This window comes from Diadema setosum, chromosome 22 (assembly GCF_964275005.1).
Source record: "Diadema setosum chromosome 22, eeDiaSeto1, whole genome shotgun sequence".
NCBI lineage: Eukaryota > Metazoa > Echinodermata > Echinoidea > Diadematoida > Diadematidae > Diadema > Diadema setosum.
Genome location: NC_092706.1, coordinates 6,857,322 through 6,882,318, shown reverse-complemented (window position 1 = coordinate 6,882,318; position 24,997 = coordinate 6,857,322). Strand labels below are relative to the sequence as shown.

The following is a 24,997-nucleotide window of genomic DNA, read 5'->3' as shown; positions in this document are numbered from 1 at the left end:
CAAGAGTAAATTCAAAAGAACAGTGTCTTTATTTATGCTGAATACTTTCATTGTGTCTTGATTTTCGAAATGAGGACTTTATTATGATGTTTAGATAGAAATTGGTGAATATTTGATATCAGGGAAAAATTATTAGAATCAGTGAGTCTTCGCCTCACGTGCTCTTTCAGCGTTAGCACCTTGTTGCTCTCGAGATAGTAGTAATTCTCCATTGATTTACAACATGGAAGAGCCGTTTTCCGTTCCTTATTTGGGTTAAGTTACGTATAATGGAGATTTAGAATTTACCGGTACATAAAGACGGCATGCTCACGAAAATGAAGGGGGAGAGTAGAACTCATGGCGCATTAGTAGAAGGTAGCACATAGGGTACTGATGGGATGAAACAATTCAAAGGCACGAGGTACGGACATGAATGCAAAAGCAAGAACGTGCTCCCGTGGCAACGTGAGCCCTCGGTCACGTTTGCGCCAAACTAAACGAGGATTTTCTTCTCCCCCCCCCCCCCCCCCCCCACGATGCAGCGGCTGGACGCTAGGTACTTCAGGCAGCGATGTAACAAAATCGATGAGAGAGGCGCTGTGTATTATAGCGGGGCCTGTCTATTCTGAGGGGAATGAGCAACGTGCTCGTGCTCTGTACTATTATTGTTGTTCTTGATTTTGAACTCGTTGGCAATAAAAAGTAATATCTGTGTATTTGTTGTTAACAAGAAGTTGCGTGACGTTTTGCTTTGGTGTAGATGTAAAAAGATAATTTGGGATTTTCAGAACTTTCTTGTGACATATTACTTTTTTTTTCTTCTCTTCCTTCCCTTATTATGGACACAAGAACTATCAAACATAAGCTGTTGTTGTTGTTGTTGTGTTGTTGTTGCTGTTTTTGTGTGTCTTTACGAGCAATCCAATATCATCGTTTCAGAAAGCAGGTTAGGAATTTCACATTGTTTTCATTCTGCAAAGAACATAATAATTATGAGCTTTTACCAAAAAAAAAAAAAAAAAAAAAAAAGAAGAATGGTTCATATTAGCTGCTCCTAGCAGACAATATGATAAACAATACTGCCTTTCACGGTAAGGAAATGCAAGTAGAGATTCACGTGGAGGTGAAGCCATATGTCTCCCTCTCTCCAGGGAAGTGCTATAAGCACCTCCCTGCTCTCTCTCCATAGATGTACTTTATGGATATAAATATCTTTATGCATCCATCTATTTGTCTACCTTCCTGTTCTTATATCTGTCTTTAGAGATCTATTCTTCTATTTGGTATCTTTTATTTCTTCTGCTTTCTAGAGTTCTTGTCTTTCTCTACATTTACTTTTAATTCCATTGGTTATTTCGGGGTCATTCCCATTAGGTGTATTCCTTGTCTGTTTTCATCATTATAAATACCAATGAAGTCCTAAGTATTTGGTCAATTAAGGTTACTTTATTTGCTTTTGTTTTTGTTTTACTGTCCATAGTCTAGTAAGCCTACGCGCAATTATAGTGTTCATACTCTCACAAAACGAAAAGCACGTTAAGACATAAAGTGATTTGAGATCAAACATATTTCATCATACACCTATTCTGAAAGAAAGTTAGGAGGAATCGTAAGATCAGGTACAAAATATAATATGACGGTATGATCAATTCAAAGTCGGTAAACTCATCATTTTATGGGTTGTTAAATGTGCTGGATACACGTGACTGCCTCGTCATTTATTTAGTGCTTAACTTTTTTTTTTCTTTTTTTTTTTGTGCCAAAAGAAAGTCCTTAATTTCCGAATATCCTCACCCTAGACTCGTATCTTCGTTGAGATAATGTAGTAGTGATAATGATAAGGATAATATAAAGTATCTCATTATAACCATAATGGAAAAAAAAAACAACATTTTCCTTATACAGTCATGAAACTTGACTTTGGTCATTTAGATTAACAAGGTGTTTTGATTACATCTTTAGATATTAGAGAGTGTACTTGTCTTTATATCCGCCTCTTCATGCATATAGCTACGTACAATCTTATCTGGGCATTTTTTTTTTCCTTTACCTTCGTCTCGGAACAGCAACATGCTCACCTATGTGTCGCAATGGAGGCACGTGCGTTCGGCCCGGTGTGTGCGCGTGTCCGCGCGGGTTTCAAGGCCAGTACTGTCAAAGAGGTAGGTACAGGTATATGTCGGGACGTCTGCTTACGCAGATAATAATTATACTGGTAATAATGATACTGATATTTTTTGAAGATAAGGTGTGTGTTTATATATGTGTCTATGTGTGTTTGTGTGTGTACGTGGGTATGACCACTGTTTATTATTGTTGCTATTGTTAAAGGAATATGATAATTCTGAAGCTTTAGTGTCATGGTTTTCTGTCATCTTAGACTCTCTCTTTCAAGAAAATGTTTGTAATTTTTGAACTGGTATGTCCTTGAGAATTCTAGCTATGCTCTGTATAAACATGATGTTAATCATTAGCCAGTTATTATCAAGGAAATTTTATAGAGATGAACTTACAGATTGATAATGAATAGAGAAAATATGAAGTAAATATGAGCAGATAAAATGTTATGAATGTTAGATAATCGAATGGAGAAATAAAATTTGAGATACATTTAAGGAAACAATGCATAAATCGAAAAGATTGAAAGCGTAGCATGAATTTTCGTTTGCGAATGAATTTCATACATTCGAAGCGGATGTCTGTGCAATTTGCTTCACGTGTTCCCCGCGCGAATTTGCGTATTTCTGTGTCTTGAAAAAAAAAAAGTGATTTGTTTTGACAAATGTCTCGCTGTTGAAAGGCACGTTTTCTGATCAATGCCGTCAGGAAAAGTGTATTCAGACTAATTTCTGAGATGTATAAGGACATCTCGCTATTCCTCGCGGGAGAGATATTCCATTAATATCTGTCTCACCGGGGACTATCTTTGATCGCTGGTGATTGATACAGTTGTTTCATCTTGATAATTTATACCTTTGAAGAACAAATTATACATTTAACTCCTCTCTGTATGCAGATGCCCACTTCTCACTCACCTCCGCATAATTGTATATCTTTTCTTTCTCTCATTCTCTCACTTTCTTTCTCTCCCTCTCTTTCTTGTCCATCTCCCTTAGTTTTTCTCTCTGCCTCTCTATCTATCTATCTGTCCATCTATCTATCTATCTATCTATCTATCTATCTATCTATCTATCTATTTCTGTCTACCTATTTATATCTTTCTATCTATTTATCTCTATCTATCTATCTATCTATCTAATGTCTTGGTACGTCCGTCTTAGCTCTTGTTTACGTATGTGTTCCTAAACATTGTGTCTCCCTTTGTCTAATCATCATCTGTCGATGTATTTTGTAATCTCTTAAATGTTATCTTTCCTATCCTCGTCTGTTACCAAGCCATGTGCGCATTATCGTGTCGTAATGGAGGAACCTGTGTGAGGAAAGACATGTGCTCCTGTCCGAAAGGTTACACGGGGAGAAGATGCGAAAGAGGTGAGAATTAAAATTCAAGTAGTTGAACCATGTGATATGGATCTTATCAAAATGACACGCTGAGAGCTGTCACGTGACTAGTTTCTTATTTTTCTTTAAAGGACCTAACTGTGCTTTTGACCGGACGTTATTATACTAAATGATCGGTACTCAAGACCGCTCTCAGCGGTATTGCTTGTGTATTACAAATGTAACGTTTGTGTGTGCAGTTCATTTAGCCTGGGACTGGTGCTGGCGCGCGAGTTTTGCAAACTGGCTGCCACGGAATCGAAATCATGTCACCATTTTATAAAACAAGTGATACACATTATTTGGTAGAATGTTAGAGAAATTATCCACCCTCAATAACTTTTGAACAATCAAAAAGACACGAGGTGAATTCTGACTGTTCAAAATTCAAAACGAGGCGAAAAATTATTGTAGGGTGGATAATTCTTCCAAGCACCTAATGTGCATTTACATGTATATTTTGGTATAATATTGCAGAGGTAGTAGCAGTAGTAGTAATAGTAATGTTCGTAGTAGTAGTAGAAGTATTGTAGAAGAATTTTTAGCGCTGTTGCAGTAGCATATCTAGACTTCGAAAATTAAGTTTTGAACATTAAACTCATAAATTTTGATCCAAATTTTGATCCAATAGTTTTCCTACGTAGTTATTGCAGCCTTTATGTATATTGGTATATATATATATATGTGTGTGTGTGTGTGTGTGTGTGTGTGTGTATGTATATATGCATGTTTGTAACAATGTTTATAGATTAAAATGAGAGAGAGAGGGAGGGAGGGAAGGAAAGAATAATATGAATAACCTTATTATGTCGAAATGCACAACAGGCTTGTGTCATCATGCTCAATCATAATAGCATGTTAGCGTAGAGCAACATCACATAATACTATTGCTCTTACATATCACACTACATGATTATTACCGATTTAAGATACATCATTACAGCTGTTAAAGGGCAGAGTGATATTTAGAATAATGACAAATATGTAAGTAGTGGCGAGAAGAATATGTATGCTAGGTCATTCAATTGAGAAATGACTGTATCAAACTATACATTCCCAAGTAAAAGAAATAATAACGAGTTAGTGAAGTGTTATCCCTTTAAATGCCTCATCGGTCATCAACGATTTATGCGATTAGGTGTCGGTGTGATTTGCAGTTTCGTCTATCAATCTTTTCATTCAAGTGCGACGACTTTTCATTATACCTTCTTTCACTATGCGTTTTTACTTTCATTAGTGCTCATTATTTTCATATGGCTTTAAGTCATAATAACAGTCTATCATTAAAGATTTATGGGATTGAGTGTCAATGTAAACCGCAGGTTCCCCATCAAGTACTTTTTGTTTTTATTAAAGTGTAATTACTATTCACGAGACCTTCTTTTACCATGCGTTTTTACTTTCATTAATGTCCATTTGATATAGTTTGAGTCATAATAGCAATCTAATCATGAGCGACTCATCCGATGTGTCCATGTCAATCACAGTTTCGCCTATCCAATTTTTTTTTCAATGCAAGTGACGCTTGTGGTGAATATTCCACTTTCCTCTTTTTCAATGCACTTTTACTTATATTAGTGAACATTTATTTGTATATGACTTTAGTAGATGAACATTTTACTTTCTATATAAGCGACGTTTCTCATATCCCTGTAAACGTGTGAGAGATGCTACAACCTTTTTTTTTTGTCTGCATTTATACTTGACCAGTTCATGCGATTATTACGATTTTAGATATGTATAATAAAATGTATGTTATTTATCCATTTATCTCACCTGTATATTAATCCATTTATATAATCATAAATTCAAAGGACCATACTTCAAAACTATATTTCTTTTTTAATGAATTGACTGAGTATACATAATTTCATAATCTAAAATCTGTGCTGTAGTGGAATTAACTTTCCGCCTGTCGCTTTTGATGATAATGATGTCCTTTGGACCTGCATTATGTCGACAGTTTAGCTAACCATCAGCCTCAGTAAAAGAAAGGATATTATTGTCTTGTTAGTTTCCATGGGCAAACAAATGAGCTTACGCATTGACTGAAAGACATGATAACACATATTCCTGTTTTATACCGTTCCGGCTCTGTTTGCAGCAACTTGTGAGCCGAGGTGCCAAAATGGCGGCCGTTGCGTCTCCCCCGGAAGATGTTCCTGCCCTTCCGGCTACAGGGGTCGCAAGTGTCACAAAGGTCAGTGGTGACAAGTAGATCGTCGAATGTGTAATATTCTTGAAGTTCACTCTGGCCTGTTGTCCTTCTTTGTCTCTCACCCCCCCCCCCCCCCTCTCTCTCTCTCTCTCTCTCTCTCCCTCCTTCTCTTCCTCTTCCAATCAGTGTGTCTCTCTTTCTCTCATAGAAAGGAGAAGGGGTCGGGAGACACTTACATTCATCCATTTCATATCACAAAGTCAGCAACCCCGTTTGTTTCTTGTGAATAGTGTCAAAGGTGGAACATTGATTATGTAATGCCATAAATTGTTGTCTTCTATTAGTTTCGGAGTGAAAGTGTAACCCTACCCTTAATTGTCTCCAAAAAAAATGTATATATATATATATATATATATATATATATATAATTATATATATATAATTTGTATTTTAATTTATTATTTAATTGATTTATTTTTCCCCCTCTCCCTCTCTTCCTGTAGCAATATGTCCGTCTGGATGTCGGAATGGCGGCGAGTGTGTCCAACCAAACGTTTGCATGTGTAAGCCAGGTTACACCGGTTCCAGCTGTCAGACGCGTAAGTGAAAGTTGATATAAATTGCACCTCCCCCCCCCCCCCCAAGAAGGCACCAACAAGAGTAGAAAATGAATTGAAAAAAAAAAATGAAGGCGCTAGTCTCAAACTACAGGAATTTTGATACTAGATTATTGTTGCATGGTATTCTCATTGTATGACTTGAGGTGAATCATACTTCAAAGATTTTTAGGGGATATATGCGCTGTGCTTGAACTCGGGATAGAAAGAAGCGATATACATGTACCTAGAAACGCACATTGACAATGCCAATAAATGACTGGTCATATTATTTGATTTGGTTTGGTACGTTTTTATTTCAGGTTTGTTTTCTCCAAACGACGTGCCAAATGCAATAACATAGATACAGAATATGCAAGGAAAGTAGAGGATGCGAAACAATCTGGGACTTTTACGTCCACAACATTAGTGATTAGAACAACTCTGATATCATCTGATATCATGACAAGATTTATAGAGTAGGGATGTTGTAAATTATAATCAAATATAAGGTTAGAGAAAACAGTATGCGGGACCGACATCACCATCATTTGACGTTGGCTTGACAAAGTCTAGAACATAGCGAATCGGAGATTCATGTAAGCATGTTTATCTTGATAAGACCGTCTGTCTGTTGCGATTCAAGAAGGGACCAAAATAAAGATGCTTTTTAATGAAGAGATAGTGGGCGTTTTGTAGAGGGGGTTAGATGTATAGATGGTATCTGAGTCGCTGATTAGAGAAGGCCATTAAGTCCTGGTTGACGATCACATGTGTGTCCACTTAGACATATTGACTCCTAGCCACGTGTTGGCTCCTGAAACGTTTAATTTGGACGATAAGTTTACATTAAGAATGAGAAATAAAAGATACATCACAATACCGTGCGTTAGGTAGAAGTTATGGTGGGTTTTTGCGACTAATACGATTATATACCATTAAGCTCATTTGCAGTTCCATGGCTGAAGAAGAAAAAAAAAAACTCTACCTTCATAAGTAAATGAACGATAACAATCACAAGGAAACTTAAGCTGTTCCTTCACCTAACTTATTTTACTTCATGTTTTGCTTATAACATTATGATCATTATTTTTTTTCTTTGTCAACGGATCCGCTCAGTTTTACAGGCTTTTTTTTTCTTTCTGTGTCTTCACTTTCTGTGTCTTCACAGGAAACTTAAGCTGTTCCTTCACCTATTTTTACTTCGTGTTTTGCTTATAACATTATGATCATTATTTTTTTTTCTTTGTCAACGGATCCGCTCAGTTTTACAGGCTTTTTTTTTTCTTTCTGTGTCTTCACTTTTTTTATCAGAACCGTACATATTCTTGAAGAATGCATTCTCATTCTTAAAAAGGGGGATAATAATATGGTCACATTTAATCTCTTGACCTAATTCTAGCCTTTAAAATTCAATGCTGGACGCGTACCGCTTCTTCAACTCGTCGTCTAGCATTAGTTTCCATTTTCCCGTCTACATGTAAAGCCAGCGCTTTTTAGTGTTTTCTGTCAAATCAAAAGAATCGTTTGCTGAACAAATCATCCGAGCATACTTTTTTTTTTCTCTCTTCGAAGTTTATCACATAGACTTGGTGGTCTATTGGAAGATAATCCATTGCTCCACCTAAGCGGATTATGGCAAATTCTTCCTCGGGTATCATCGACCCTATTCACCACGCATTAAAACCATTCAGATTTCAAATGTCATACTGAAAGCATGGTGGATTAATAGTCATTTTTTCTTCCGTTCATGCGATATACTGGTATTTCGGTCAAGCACAATAGCCATACTTCTGTAAGAATTTTTGGCGAGCTTTTTAGATAGCTCACATCAGTTGTTGTTGTTGTTGTTGTTTTTTTTTTTTTTTTGACTAACCTCGAGGTGTAGTTGAATATTACTTCTTGTGTGGTTCCCCGCACTCAGACTGCAGACAATAATTGTTTTCATCAAAAATCGTGCGTGATTTCACCATATTTTGTTTTCGACTTCCCTTAAATAGGCTGTACAGTACTGGTTGAGGTGAAGATTCAGCTTGTAACGTTTTGCGAGTTATTTCGAAACCTCACTATGAAAATAGATGTTTAAGAGCATACAATTCTAGGGGGAATCAAAAGTTCATTTGATGAAAATGGGTTTGAAATGACTGAGATATCTAAAACCAAGGTAAAAAAAAATCCTAATAAAAATCGCTTTGTTGGATATCTCAGCCATTTCAAGACCAATTTTCATCAAATAAACGTTGAATCCTTCTTGACATCACATGCTCTTTTATATTTATGAGGAATTCAACGTTTATTTGATGAAGATTGGTTTTGAAATGGCTGAGATATCCAAAAAAGAGCGATTCTAATAAAGTGTGGGACCCACACTCATTACGATCGCTTTGTTTTACTTTGTTTTTGGAAGTTTCAGTCATTCCAAACCCGTTTTTCATCATCTAAACTTTGAATTCCTCTCAAAATGGTATGCTCTGTACTGTATCATAAGTGTTTTCTTGGTATCTCGCAAAAAGTTAAAAGCCCAATTCTCATCTCCACCAATACTGTACCATCCCTTTAAAACCAAGAGCAACACACACACACACACACACACACACACACACACACACACACACACGTCAAAGGATGATATCAAATTACCTTATAGGTGCAGTTTCCCGGGTATTGTCTCTGTAATGATCGCCCATTGCCGAAAGCGTACGACTGCTGATAGTTTGCAAAATTGATCAGCGCCTTAAGTTTCACAATGATTTGATATGGCCTCCGTCTAGACGGAAAGAGAGAGAGAAAATAAAACAAGAGTGAGAGAGAGCGAGATAGACCAGTCGCAGGACCGGTGTGACACGTTTAGAAATTCAGCGACTGAATGTATCAGGGGGCTTAGATAAACAGCCTGTAATCCATTCAACATAATAATGATAAGATTATGTAGCATAGGATTTATTGAATACAGATCTACAGCTACAAAAACGTTGTAAGACTGTAGCACTTCACAAGTTTCCATTAAAAAAATGTATTAGTCGCAACTATGTTGAGGATTCGCAGGTATGTGATTGTTCGACACACACACGTACGTCGGTACTATAGCTGAAATTCATGTAAAAATGCGGGATTTCTAACGTGTTTATGTTGTAAAAAAACATAGCAATCATGATGTACTGGAGAAGTGCTAGTCCATATAGTATGTGCCAAATTATTGACCAAAAACTGTTTGATGTAATACATTAAATTTTATGGACAAAACCATTTGAAAGGCTCTGAGGTGATGAAACATTCAGCTCATCTACACCACGATGGCGACATAGATTACTACAGTCAACATCGCTTTAATGGGTCAAGTTTAATAAAGGACCAGAGAAAATAATTCGACCTACGTGAATTTCGACTTACACAATGAAGTGAACACAAGTTCATTTTTTTTTTTTTTTTTTTTTTTCCGGGGTAGGATATTCTCCCATTATTGATGGATGATTTTAAAACTTGTGCGATGTCGCCTTCGGTGATTCTGACTGTATTCTATCTTTGTGTGTGCGTATGTGTGTGTGCGTGTGTGTGTGTGTGTGTGTGTGTGTTTCTCTCCATTTTCTCTGACGGGAGTGTGCCTGTGTCTGTGTGTAGGGGGGGGGGGAGATGACGATTCGAAACCTTTTTTTTTTTCCATATCCGACTTTGACGAGTTAGATGTTATAGATGTTAGTTTGTGTACGAAAGTCAACTTAGACATGGAGTGGAGGCGTTGTTCTGAAAGCGAACAGAATCTGGATCAGTCGTCTCATCTTACTATCTATACTCTTAACTTGATACTAAATATCGACGTGTTATTGTGGTTTGGCAAGACCTTTGGCGAAGCTTTGTGGTCTTTTCCCGCAACCTATTCTGGCTGTACTTCCCACTCTCTATCGAAATTAGTGATCTTTACACTTTGAGACATCATGGGGACAACTTAAAGATATATTCGAGGTTATGTTCTTACGACATAGTGATAATGACGGTATACATGGTATAATGTTGTTGGCACGCATTCCTTCTTTGTTTTCTCTATCACTGTGTGCTATAGAGGGTGTGTAATGTAGGCCTACTTCTGTGTGCTCTTGTGTGTTCCCATCGTTGTACTTCGAATCAATATGAGTTGCCCACATTTCTTCAAGCTTGTCTTTAATGTGGGCCTCTCTTTTCCAATATCACAAACTTTGTTCAAACCTTCAAAAGAAGTTATGCACTTGATTTTTTTTTTCTCTCTCTCTCTTCTACTTTCAAATTTGTGGTCTTTTTTATCACATTGATTTCGTGTACTCAGATAATTGAGGTGATATTGGGAATTATCTGAAGTTGAATCGATTTGATTTGATTTGATCTGATCTGATTTGATTTTAATCTTTAATTGTAAATTTTAATCTCTGAAAGTAATTGCGAAAGTAATGATAACCTGTGGTCATATGAGTTATTTCCTCGTGTAAGATGCACTAAATATAGAGCAATGCGCGATTTCATTTGTGTACAGTTTTGCAACAAATGTCTAATGAGAAACAAAGTCATTGTTTGAATGCAGAATAAGCAAGTTACAGAGCCTTTGATTGAGTTCTAACAGCTTATTATTTGCATCCGATGAAACTGATCTTATATTTAGTGTTATGATCATTGTTGGATCGGTAAATTAAGACCCTTATGAAAGCTATTGTAATCAATATCAGACTTGGTAATCCTTGGGAATTGAAGTCAACAGGCAAGTGTGAATGAATAGGCTGTACGATTTAGTTCCTGTTGCGCAAGTGGTTACCTTTCAATTTTAGGATACGAATGACATTCACTCTTAGCTCACATGATCAAAGGCGTCACAAATGTATAATGTCCTGTCGGGCTTGTCAGGGAATGATTTTATTAGGGGCCCACTACCGTATGTTAACTTTATTATCATAAAACATGTAAAACCATGACAAAACACCCCAACAAATGTTTCATGTATTTGAAAAAAAAAAGAGGTGATTTTTGTCATAACTGCTCATGAAAATTAGTTGAATTTAGTGAGGTTATATAATATCACAATTCTCCCATAAGTTTAATACAGCATTAAACATCCCGATCTATCAGTAATGTCAGCAGTTTTATCAAATATGGAACTTATTATGTCTTCTTCTTTTTCTTTTTCTGTTTTGCCCTATATGCTAATCACATGTTCGTGCTGTTCTTTCCGCAAATACACAGCGGTGTGCAAGAACCCGTGCTTCTACGGCGGAAGATGTGTCAAGCCTGGCAAGTGTGCCTGTAGAAAGGGCTACCGAGGGAATCAATGCCAGCACCACCGGCTATCGCGCACGAGGTGAGTTATTACCAGTAGTTAAAGCTGCGTGGTATAATCAAGGAGGTTCGAGAGATGGAGTTACAACTGACTATAATATTATTCAAACAGCTGTCAGTTTTCTATGGATGGACAAAAGAATTCCACAGGTGCATTTGTGCCTTTGATGTTCGATGCTTGAAGCCGCCATCTTTCTGAGCAATCTGAAGATTCATTTTTAACGCTAACATAATATCGGGTATATGCTGCTTGTTTATATATCAAATGCAATGAAATTTCACCTAATGATAAAGCATATGAAACAAAAGTCAATTCCGTTCGAAAATATGTGCAAAAGTTTAAATCTGGGCTGTATTTTGTGAGAGTGTTTGAAATTTTACCCTCATGGAAAGCCGGTTTTATCACTTTTCTCCTTATTTCCGCCAAATGAAACTAATATGGTATCATCTTCAAGTATAGTTCTTTATAAATCAATATGTAATCACTATGTCAGATTAGCGTACAGACACGTACAGTCGAGTAATTTTGATATCTATTTCAGCAATATTTGAGCAATTTCTATTCGCGCACCCTCATACCTTTACCGGTTATAGCTCGTTATTCCGAAGGTTCTTTATTCCGAAGGTTCTTTAATCCGAAGATTCGTCATTCCGAAGGTTCATTGTTCCGAATTTCATTTTCGGATTAACGAATCTTCGGAATAACGAACCTTCGGAATACCGCCACAAATGTTCGGATTAACGAACCCTTTTTTCATTTTCGGATGAACGAACCACTAGGTATAGGGAATTTGTGTGTTTCGGATTAACGACCCTTCAGAATAACGAACCTTCGGAATAGCGAACCTTCGGAATAACGAACAGCACCCCCTTTACCATTGTCTACCGCCCATCATTTGTAAGTACGGATAGCGAAAAGTAATTACCATCGCAAAGACATATATTCCTTGGAAAGTGGCTGGTGATTATGCAATGAGACACGAGTCAATTGTTTTCGCATCTGAGCGGCAGATCCAGTTTGACACATACTTCAAATATTTTTGAGTGGCGGCTTCGAGCATGGGATCAAAGCGAATAAGACTGTTGTGACTCCATTTCTCGAACCTCCTTGGTATAGTAGTGGACACTCGAAGATTTGCGGGACTTTTGAACGGAAGATGCTGAGATTGGATTGAGTCCACTTGTATTACCCACTATGTTGCTATTAACCGCGGATGTGTGGGTTAGTAAACGTCATTGCCGAGTTATAAAACACAAGGCGCACGTCATGCACGTTCCCACCCATCGTGGACCCATCGTGTTACTTCGTGGAAATGCCGATATGTAGGCGTATATTATTCTTTTTTCACTTTTATTACTTCCACACCATAGCACAACTGCAATGCCTTCTTTGATTTACCCATATTACAGTGTGCAAGGAAACATTGATGATTATTTTGTTTGCAGTCTTTATAAGCATGTTCTTATGCAATGTCCACACCTACATTGAATTTAAACGTGCACAGCATAATAGATGTAAGCACATTTTGCTTATTTGTTTCTTTGTTTCTTTCGTCCATCTTTCACGCTTTCCGTGCAGATTTAGACGGCGAATAGAGGGTCAAGTATAGGGTCGTCTACTTCAAACAGAAGACTGAACGCTATGCATACTGACGTCATCCAAAGCTTTATATATTTTGCAATCTCGTTACAATATTGATGTAACAAGACTTGATGCTTTCCCTGTATTAAGTTATTTAATATCACATTGGCTTTTATCATGATTATTATTCTCATCATGACTTCAGTTTAGGGAGTTTTTTTTTATTTTTCTCTCCCTCGGATTGGAAAAATATGTCTTGTCTATTTGTACTTTTTCGACTTGAACTAAAACAATTTCGCTGTGTGTGCCTTGTTGTCCCTGGAGTGTGTATTATGTTTTGTACGTTTTCGTGATGCTTTGACTTTAATATGCACAATCTGACAATGTGGGTGCTGCTTCGGACAATTATTTTCTGATGAATCTTGAACGTTAACTACATACACCTTCTGCTTGGAGCTGTAGCAAGATAGGTCATCATGTTAATGGGCCCAATAATATCGCATCTCTGTGTTTACATTTGACAATGACGTTTATGAACTTTATCCTGCATTGTAAGTACACGTGTTAGTTCTTTTACGCGTTGCGACTACAATGACGTCATACATATTCATTACGGTGATTGCTCACTTTTGCTTTACAAACATTGACGATTTTCTTACATCTTTAGTTATGATATTCGGGGTTTTTTTTTCACCTGGAATTTTTTGTTGGACATTTCAAACCCTTCTTTGGTTGCCACAATTCGTTAAATCCCCTTGTAGTTTCCGTTCATTTCACTTTATAAGGTAGTGCCGCGTACAAATTCCGTCAGAGTTCACTTTACTCTGGTGTGTCTTAAAGACTATAGCTTCCAACTGGATGCTATCAGAGTGTTCTCAAAGTCATTCTCAAGACCTTCTGTGAGTGACGTGAGTAGAGACTAGACGTTAGTCATGTAATCATTGTATCCTATGTCATTTTCACACAATATACTACCATAGTATCAAACTCTCATTCTATAACATTTGATTTAAGAAATTGGGGGTGATTGGGTGAATTATTGTATGGACGCTTTCGATGTGTACCGCTAACCATTCAACATGGCAACATGGTTGCCTCAATTTTGATGAAGGCATTGGCATAAACATTCTCAGTGCGCCATGAATCTAGTTAGAAATTAGAGGCGCTAAAATGTTAAACCGTTGTGCAAGCGGCATGGAAGCTTTTAGAGACGACATCTTTTGTTTCTAAAAACCGGATAGAACTCAGTTGCCACTGTATCGATCTTTGTCTTATCTCTGTCTTCATTGTAGACACCATACAATCAAAATGTCACAGAATTATAATAGATAGCATAGTGATCTACGGCCCTAGAATGGACTTCTATTATTTTTTTCCAAATGTAATTCCAGGTATAGAGATAGATCATTTAATGGTATGAGTAGTAGTGATTGTATGTGAGCTTAAAGGGCTTTCTCTTGAGAAAAGAAAGTATTCACTCTAGAACAATCGACTTGAAATGCTTACGTTCGTGTCATTGGGGGCCAGCGAATTTAAACGAGTTGTATATAGATAACGCCGAAGGACGGCCGTGCAGTACTATTAGAGAAATACCGTTTAGACGGTTTGTCGATCTCTATGCAAACACAGATGGATTTTTTTTTTTCAAGCGACATTGCCCAGACTGTCATGTCTGAAATTGATTCGATCGATATAAAACAAGTCCTCCCTCGTATTTCTCTTCAGGGAGTTCAACAAAAGTCCCACACATAATGTTGTCCCTACTCTACAATCCACGCGCAGGACACAGCACACGAGTTCGTCTCGTTTAAATCTTGATAATTGTCTCAAAGCCACAACCTCAGCAAATTATCGGCATTGTATTCACATGGGCCACTAGTGAAGTACGAACCACGAGTTGAACTTAATAGGCAGGGGCTACATTTCCCCGTGTTTGAATAGATAGACAGTACACAACTTACTTCCCGCAACGTATAGGAGGAAGTCAGGCATAAACATGATTCTTCGCTTTGCGGTATATTTACTGTTCCCTAGATGTCATTTATTCATACGTGTCCTGCCAAGCATTCAGTTGTTGTTGGACACCACCAATGATTTCCAAAAGAAAAAGAGAATAACTCCAACTGTATGCTTTATCACTTTACAACCACAGTATGGTTATAACGCACAAGACATCGCAAATTTCAGATATTCCTTCTTAAAAGTATCTGCAGTACGGAAAAACGTAATAACAATGGTTGGAGAGAGGGGGAAACATAGCAATGTTAATCACCATATCAACGAAAAGCAAGGAAACTTTATTTGATAGGTCAATCGTTCGAAAAACAAAATGATCTAGAGTTCAAAAACTGAACAGAATATCTTAGCTTTCCCGCTTTCCTAGAAGGCCTTGGATTATGTGATGTTATATTGAAGATATTCCCAGACATCAACTTCAACAGGCAAATCAACCACTTGAAACGCTACCTTACTTGGTTCTATGTTTCTCAAATGGTACCCATCTTTTAAGAATGGTGACAGCATTTTTTTTTCAACATTGTAAATAACCATCACGCTCATCACCAGTCATCTGAATGGACTTGTTGGAATTCATCAAGCATAAAAGCTGCTCTAATAGCCAACAAGGACGATTCCCTACACGCCACAAGCGCCCAGGACTTTGAAGGATGCTCCAGTAATAGCTTGTTTAAACAGCTTTAGAACCGTGTCTCATCCACGTATGTGATTGTCACTTCGGCCTGGGGCTCAGCCGGTGGAATTGTCAGCTAAGCTTGTCTACAGCGTGGGTGTAGAATGTGTTATAATCTGTGTGTGTTGTTGTTAGAAACAAAGGTCTGGCTGATGCTTATCAAGATTATCAGAATCATAATTCCGTAATCCTCGAAGCAAAGAAAAGAAACAGCAACAACAAACAGACACACACAAAGAAATAGACCGTTAGGACGTTTCACGAGCATTCTCTCTTCCACCTATATCTAGTCAGCAAACTTGTTTAATACAGCGTGCACTTTCAGATAAGCAGATTTAGTGTTTGCAATCTGTTTGATCATATCAAACATTATAAACTTGTCCCTCAACTGAATACGTTGTTGCTGTTTTTTTCTTATTTGTTTTTTCGTCCTCACTGCCAATATAATCATATGAATGCTGCCCTCATCGTCAGCTGAAAAGCATGCAACGTATTCATGACGCAGAAAGTCAAGAATGGATTCAGAAGATATTCATATTCCCATTACAGCAATAGTAACTACAAATGTGCCTTTTTTTCTGGGATTCACTTTACGTGAGCAGGGGTAATTGACAATTGTGTGTGTCTTGTAAGTCAATGAGTATGAAAAGTCGAGTCTAGCAAGGATGATTTTGACTCTTTTTGTGTGTGAATATTTCTGCTTAGAGACAGACCAAAAAGAAAGTCTGGGTCATTGTGATATGATGTCTACAAATGTGAAGACGTTTGGTTACGTGATACATTTCATCTTTTTTTTTTTTTTTAGAGAGAGAAAATAAGATTTGGTGCCTTTTCATGAGGATTTTACTTCATTGCGTCTCACATTTATTGTATAGTTACCAAAGGAACAGTAAGGATAATAATTATTACATTAATGTACATGTCGGATACATGTTATTTTCTTTTCTTCTTCTTTTTTTTTTTTTTTTTTTTAAGGAGTCTTTTAGTACATTTACGCGCTGTGGTAGCTCAGTGCATAAGACCCACGACTTGTTGGACAACAGAATACAAACTTAATTCTTAAAGAACAAACAAACAACACCAATATTATCAGAAACGCACCCGCGCGAGCCTGCTGCTGCCATTTGTGTACGATTACTCAGTTTGTGTAGTTTGCGAAATATAATTATCGTAAAGGCGACACATGTGGTGTATTTGATCATGGTCCATATAAGGTATACAAAACTCATGAATATTTATTATAAGTGTTATGCATATAGGCTGTCGTAGCATCGATGAAATAGCATGCCGAGCTGCTATGAGAACGTTGCAGCTTTGAATATGTATAATGTTTCAGAATGATTCGTTGAGTGTGTATGGTAACCTTTTAATTGCATTTCGATTTTCGATAGAGTACATAACGAAGACAAGAAATGCAATGTCACTTCCAGTGATTGTAATTGTTGTTTGTTATGGGGATTTTTTTTTCTTTTAGCCGCTGAAACAATGGGCGTTTAAGGACGCCAACTTGATCAAATTAATGATCTCCTTATTTTCTTCTGTGTGTGTGAAAAATGTTGTACATTGTATAGAATGCGAAAAGTCTTACTGATCGGTAATAAAGATTATCCCTTGAAATGGAACAAAATGTACGTATGTAAAGTCGTGATACAAGTATGACCTCTTAAATCAAAGTTTTCGGGACTACATTTAATGTGAAGTCTTATTTGCTAATGTCCACGATCCTTGATACTGTCCTTCCGAGTATAAGAATAAATCCTCCCGTCTATCATGCACTCCTGTTAGCTCATATAATAAACTGGTGAATGGCATAAAGTTGCCAAGAAATTAGGCAAGACATTATTCATTCGTTAGGCCGTCACCATCCCTTTACTGTGAATACATTATTTTGAAGTTCTCTCCAAAATGACGAGCTGATAAATAAATTACTCTGGGAATCAGAATAATAACGCAGAAAGGCTACATTTGCAAATAACAACCCGTTTAGTAGTTTGAGGACAGATAAAACGATGAGATAATAGGTTAATCTAACTGAAACAGTCTTTCAAGTTTGTTTACTTCTTATAACTCGTCAATGTAATGCGATTACTGTCTTTGAATGTTCTGTGTAGCGTACAAATATATGAATATAATTATTCCTTATAAATGTAATACCGCGTTGTATGTCACCGATGTGTGTTTGCGTTGTGAATATTGTGTGTGCGCATGGACTCCATAAATGGAATGCTCCATAAATGGAAGCCGCATTGTGCATATAAAGCATTGATTTAATCTGTTCAGTTGTGTTTAATATGGAACCGACGCAATAAAAATTTTAAGTACTGACTTTGATTTTCTTTGTTTTTCCACGTAAAATTTAAAATTTGTCGTTGAAATGTTGTACTATAGGTGCCTATGAACAAAACAAGCAGAGCACAACACAATATGATGCTGTACTGAATGTAGAACCCGATGTGCTTTTCACATAAGATTTTGTGTGAAAGCAAGAATAAAAGTCTAGTTACCTTTCATTGATAGCAGGCAATTATGTTCTTATCTAAGTGTAGTCAATAATATACAACTGATTTTTTTTGTCCCTATTAAACTTAGACGTGGCAACAAACTTACACTTCTCAACACCTATTGTGTTAAACATCGGGTGATATCAAGTTCAGCGCTATAGCACTAGCACTAGCACTAGCACCGAACTTGAAATCACCCATTGCCACGATTGCTATCATTATAGTATACTGTTCAGGATTTAGGAACGGTTGAACATTAAAAAAGAAAAAAAAATGTCAGAACACATGTTCTGCTGTGAATTCAGGTTAAGACTTTCCTGTACTTCTTTTCTGGTAGGTTATATGCCTTAAGAATACAATACATTCTGATTGAGGGACATTTCACATTTTTTTTTTTACAGGAAACCAGTATGTATACCGTCATTTTGTATAGATATATTTCATTTGTGGTGCACATCTTCTTCTCGTATGTGATGCTAAGCCTTTGTGCGTTCATATTTTGTCATCTTGTGAAATTATTATATCAAATAGTGTTGTCGATATGAACATGTATAAAGTCTACATAAAATTATTTGCTATAACCACTTGGTTCTTGTACACTACGTTATTCGCTTACTCATGTGTCTGTCTTCGGGTATAGTGTGTGTTTGTTTGCTTCGTGTGAGCGCGCGCGCATGTGTGAATGTTTTCTTCTTTGTGTGTGTGTGTTTTTTTTTTTTTTTTGACGTGCAGTTGAACTCAAAAGTCTGAAGCTGACGCAGTAAGGGTTAACCATTTGTCTGTATTTTGTTGTGTGTTTGTTTTTGTTTGTGAAATACAATTATTGTATGTAGCCTACTGTCACTATGCTGTACTAAATAGATGAAGAGTGTGAGCATAAAATGAGATCACTCCATTCTCCGTTCTTCATTAAAGGACAAGTTCACCTTCATTGACATAAGGATTGAGAGAATGTAGCAATATCAGTAGAACACATCAGTGAAAGTTTGAGGAAAATTGGACAATCCGTTCAAAAGTTATGAATTTTTAAAGTATCTGCGCAGTCACTGCTGGATGAGAAGACTACGACAGTGTATGATATCACATGCGTACAACTATATAAGGAAAATAAAAAGAGAATTTCACAAAACTTTACTTTTTTAATAAAAAGCCCATTTCTTCGACTTGCTACTGACGTATGTTAAGGGTAATATTATTCCCCCTGCCTTCTGAAAGAGAGAAGTCGAGTGTTCTTTTGTTATGCGAGAAAAAAAATGGAAATATGTTGAATTTTCTTTATTCTTTCCTTATATCGTTGTACTCATGTGACATCACAAGCTATGTTAGTCTTTTCATCCAGCCGTGACTGAGCAGAAACTTCAAAAATTCATAACTTTTTAACGGATTGTCCGATTTTGCTCAAAATCTCACTGATGTGTTCTACTAATATTGTTGCATTCACTCAACCCACATGTCTATGAAGGTGAACTTGTCCTTTAAGTTGAGATATTTGGGATTAAATCTGCTTTAAAAGATGTTAATGAAATTTGGGATTTTCTGAATCATAAATTCAAGAATATTCCTCGTGATGTCATGGTGTTTAACCCATTTTTCAATCAAACTGTATACATTATACTCCTTAAAAGTGTGACACATTAAAGGGATGGTATAGTATTGGTGGAGATGAGAATTGGGCTTTTAACTTTTTGCGAGATACAAAGAAAACACATGAAATAGTACAGAGCATACCATTTTAAGAGGAATTCAAAGTTTATTTGATGAAAATCGGGTTTGGAATGACTGAAACATCCAAAAACAAAGTAAAACAAAGCGATCGTAATAAAATATGGGTCCCACACTTTATTAGCATCGCTCTGTTTTGGATATCTCGGCCATTTCAAAACAAATTTTCATCAAATAAACGTTGAATCCCTCATGGAATTACATGCTCTTTCATATTTTCATATGAGGTTTCTCATTATCTCACCAAAAAAAAAAAAAAAAAAAAAAAAAGATGTAGAAAACCTGAAATTAGGTCTCAACCAAAACTATACCATCCCTTTAACACTTTTCGTCACCTTGTGTTGAGCATTGAATTCGTGCTAGATGTGGGGATAGGAGTGAAATACTAGTAGATTATACACAAATAACACATGTGTCTGCATGAATGTATGTATGTAACATAAATATAAATATGAATATGTTTATGACATATATATGTACATATATATTATATATATAGTGCATGAGGCTGAATGCACTATAACAATATAAGCACCGACAAATTCTGAATTTGCCCCGAAGGCCAGTTATATTCAATGAGGCCGCAGGCCGAATTGAATATAATTGCCTGAGGGCAAATTCAGAATTTGGAGGTGCTTGGTACTTGTTATAGTGCAATAAGATGTCATGCACTATGTGATATATAAAATAGCATACATACCCAGGCAAGATAAGCCTAGATCATTTCTAACAGTTACACGTGTCTACACAAACAATAATACCAGTTTCTTTCAACCTGTGTGGACAAAATCCTGAAGATCCAAATTCAACTAGGCCTATAGAGTCTAGGGTCTACGTGGTTGTATATAACGTTTTCTAGGCCCTACGATAGGTTAGGTCTAGGCCTGTAGGGGCCCTGGCCTAACGTTTTTATACTAGATCTACGTACACTGTACTGTACGTCACTTGCGAGCGACAGAGCTAGTTAACACTTGACCCTACAATAGGTCTACCATGGATCTAACAGTAACACTAACAGTAACACGTTAGACGCCCTACTTACTGCACTGTGGGTCCAGGACCAGGACTAGATGATGTTTTGTAGGATTAGGGATCTACTGGATTTAAACACAAGGCTCGTGCCAGGCCCCATTGCTACACATGCGGATTCCGAGAGTGTGTTGTGAATGTCGTAGTAAAGTTCATAGCGTAGCGTGATCAAAGAGCGCTTAGCGTATACTGTACACACCACACGCTGCCCATTTCCACGGCGCACTTCCGCGTAGAATGTACGGAGAAAGCGGCACAAATCTTGGGTTGACTTGCTCAGTAATATCGGTCGGATTGATTCCTTTTTTCAGAACAGTAGGAGTCCAAAATTCGTAGGGCGTATTTGATGGCATCCTTTGTGTCCTTATTGTCTAAGATACTGTTTATATAGATAAGTCTCTCTAAAAGTAGCGAACCTGTTCATTTCAGCTTCCATGTTTAAATCTACCGCTGAAAGTCTAGTCCCACACAGATAAGTTGCTGGCATAGCCAGCCTGCGAGAATTGAGAATAACGATAATATCGAGCAAAGCATATCGCGGTTGTGGCGCAATCGCGTTGATAAGGTGCGGGATTCAAGTACTCGATGATTAAAATGAGGGAGCAAAAACCGATATCAAATCGATAGTGGGTTATCGTTTGCAATCGTTAATTTTGCGTGCACTATAACTTTTGTCATGCACTGCCGGCTTGTATCATAAGTATGTATGCTATTTTATATATATATATATGTAAATATATATACATGTGTGTATATATATATATATATATAGATATAGATATAGATATAGATATACACCCATCATATACACACCATTGTCCATCGCATGATTTAGGGGCAGTCAATTTTTTAAAAAAAAATTAACAACAACAACAGCAACAATAAAACAAATATTCAAACATCTGTTCTGTTAGGAGTTCCGATCTTGCACTACCTGTATTTTATAGCTTTATATGGGACATGGGAAGTAGGGAGTAGCAACAAATGGACGAGAAGGAAGTGATTGAAAAGAAATAGAGTCCACGCAGAATTACATAGTCAACACACAAGCGACACACAGTACTTTTGCCTTTTTAGAAGTACTTTGCACAAAGAAGCTCGCGAATTGATATCTTGATATCAATGATTATCTTTATCTTGATATCTTATGACTTTGATACCTCAGAGGGCATTGTGTTGGCTTTTTGTCCTCATGACGACACAGCTATTGAATAGTGATCAATGCTGTTACTTTCGATGCGAACCAATGAGAACCAATCGCAAGAAAGGAGGAGGTGCCTTCCGGTAACGGAGAGGAATCAAATTGCCGCTAGTGAGCTCATGAGTTACCATCATCAGCGTGAAAGGATGCAATGTCTATGGCACGTTGGCAGAGCTTGTCGTGGAAGAGTTAATGGACTGGCGTTATAGGAGTCTATGCTTTTACCGACGCAGGTTTACAGAAGTGAAAGATAAAAATGAGAAGACTGTCATCAGGTGTTATTGCTTGCAGCTAATGTCTATCAGAATCCATCAGCAAAGGGTATTATTCACTTTTTCCCCTTATATTCAGAGGGACACCAGAAGGTAGGCATTCATTGTGACTTGTAAAGGTGTAGTAAATAAACTCTAACTACTCGCTAGGTAAATCCTGAGACAGGAAGTCTCGCCCTAAGAATTTCTTTTGACACATCTTCACGCTTGGAAATAGAGATTGGTTCTCCAGGTAAGCAGGTAAGCAATACCTTAGTCGTTGATTATTAATAGTAGTTGTTAGTAGTTCATTATATCATTGTTCTACATGTATGATTGTAACAGGATGTCATCATGAATAAAAAATGTATCGGTGAATCCGAAAATTGTACAGGCTACGTGGTAGATAGTATTATATATATATATATATATATATATATATATATATATATATATATATATATTATATATATATATATATACATATGTATATATATGTATCATTATATATATATATATATATATATATATATATATATATATCAAAAGTAAAAACAGTCATATAAAAACACCGCAGGAGCCTAAAAATTGGACTTAATAATCCATTTTTTTTAATCCAATTAAGTTAAAAGTCCGATTTTTGGGCTCCTGCGGTGTTTTTAGTGGCCCGGTGGCCCGAGGCCACAAAAAATTCGTGTCTGGACACCAAATTTATCTCTTGGTAACCCAATACATGCAATAGGGGAACAAAGATCTAACATGGATTGTTAGGTTTGTTTTTATTTCGTGTACACTGCAGGAAGTTATATTAATTTCTTTTCTACTAATATGATTTTCGAGTTTTCATATTGTTTTCCCGTGCTGTGTAAAGGTGTGAATATGTAAATTTATGAAACGTGGAGGTTTTTTTTTTTTTTTTTTTCAAAGTTGAAACTTTTTTCGATATGTGTTTTTCAAAGGGAACACGAGGCTAATGTTGTGTTACGGAGGGGGGGGGGGTTGACGGTTATCCTTTGCATCAAATCATTTTTGTTGTGCTCACTTCTTACGGCATGTTGACCACAAAATGATATTTATCATATTACATTTCACGTGATTAATTACCGTTTTGAGTTCTGCATGTCTTGCATTTAATGTCACAGTACAACTTAAATGACATCAGTACTGCGCACATTTTACACGCTATAACAAATTTTATGCTGATATCTTCTGGTATACATTCAGCGTAACAGCCCTCTTGTTCCAATAGAAAAAAACTGTGCACTTAAACGCGTTCACCTATTACTGGTATAGGAAGGGTTAATTGATTGGCGCTATAATGTGTTCCTCTCTCCCCCATATTATTTTCTTTGCATTGTTTCAGGCAGAGCAGCGAAGGGGAGGTTGCATAGAGGCGTGAACATGTCGTTATCCACGTCCCGTATTACACCATCAGCAACAATGTCACGACGCACCAAAGGACTCGATCGCCAAGCCTTCACAATCACTTTTATATTTCTAGCAGGATTCCTCGCAATTCTTCTCTTCTGCCCCGCGGAATCCCGTGCATTGTCCACAGAATCAGTCAGGCATTCATCCAGCCATCTCTGCACTCTCCAGCACAAAGGCCAAGATTTTGTTGCATCGTGCGGCAATCGCGGCCTTCGGAAAGTTCCGTCTTATCTACCGCCAGACATAACGGTTCTCGACCTGACTATGAACGAATTTGAAATCCTCTCCAATAAGTCATTCGTTGATGTGCCTGCAGTAACAATATTGAAACTGTTGAGAAACCAGCTAAAGCATATCATGAAGGAAGCTTTTTATCCACTTCGGCGCCTAGAAGAACTAATCCTGGGTTACAATCATCTTATTGTCATCATACAATCATGGATGCAGGGACATTTTCAATGAATCCGAATCTCTTTTTTCTTGATTTTGCTCATAATGATTTCAAGACCATTCCCCTTGCAGCACTAAACAAACTCCGATCCTCGTCAAAGGTAAACTTCGATGGCAATTCTGGGAGCCAATTTCGCTTCACAGGACGTCTAACAAGGATCAACATACTGTACCTTGGGATGAACAACATCATCAGCATTAGCGTAAATGACTTTTCTCCGTTAACTACGGCAAACATCTCCCGACTAAAGTTGTATAAAAACAATATTGAATATATTCCATATGGCGTATTTCAGCGTTTGAAGGAATTAAGGAGGTTGGATCTTGATAGAAATAATCTAGAAAATTTGACATTCAATTCATTTCTTGGCATGGATTCACTGGAATATCTGAATCTTCAAGGTAGCAAGATTGTCCGAATAAGCGGCTTCCAATTCAACACCACTCTCCAAGTTCCTCCCGTAACAATGTTATATCTGACAGGGAACAGATTATCAATTCTATCAGAAGGAGTGTTTAAGGGTTTCAATGTTTTATCGTCATTATATCTTAAATCATGCAGGATAAGAAGTTTAAAAAATCGCTCATTCGACGGTTTATGGTCCCTAC

At 37.0% G+C, this 24,997-nt stretch overlaps 1 protein-coding gene across 1 annotated transcript in view; it reads left to right on the top strand.

Moving 5' to 3' along the window:
* The window catches only part of LOC140245588 (von Willebrand factor D and EGF domain-containing protein-like), a 119,529-nt gene extending 95,631 nt beyond the window's left edge, over positions 1-23,898 (top strand). Inside the window, exons 26-31 of the mRNA XM_072325152.1 lie at positions 2,049-2,144; positions 3,379-3,474; positions 5,588-5,683; positions 6,145-6,240; positions 11,440-11,554; positions 23,871-23,898. Of these exons, the coding sequence (XP_072181253.1) occupies positions 2,049-2,144; positions 3,379-3,474; positions 5,588-5,683; positions 6,145-6,240; positions 11,440-11,554; positions 23,871-23,898 (527 nt within the window). The remainder of the gene's footprint in view (positions 1-2,048; positions 2,145-3,378; positions 3,475-5,587; positions 5,684-6,144; positions 6,241-11,439; positions 11,555-23,870) is intronic.
* Positions 23,899-24,997: the final 1,099 nt, after the last annotated feature.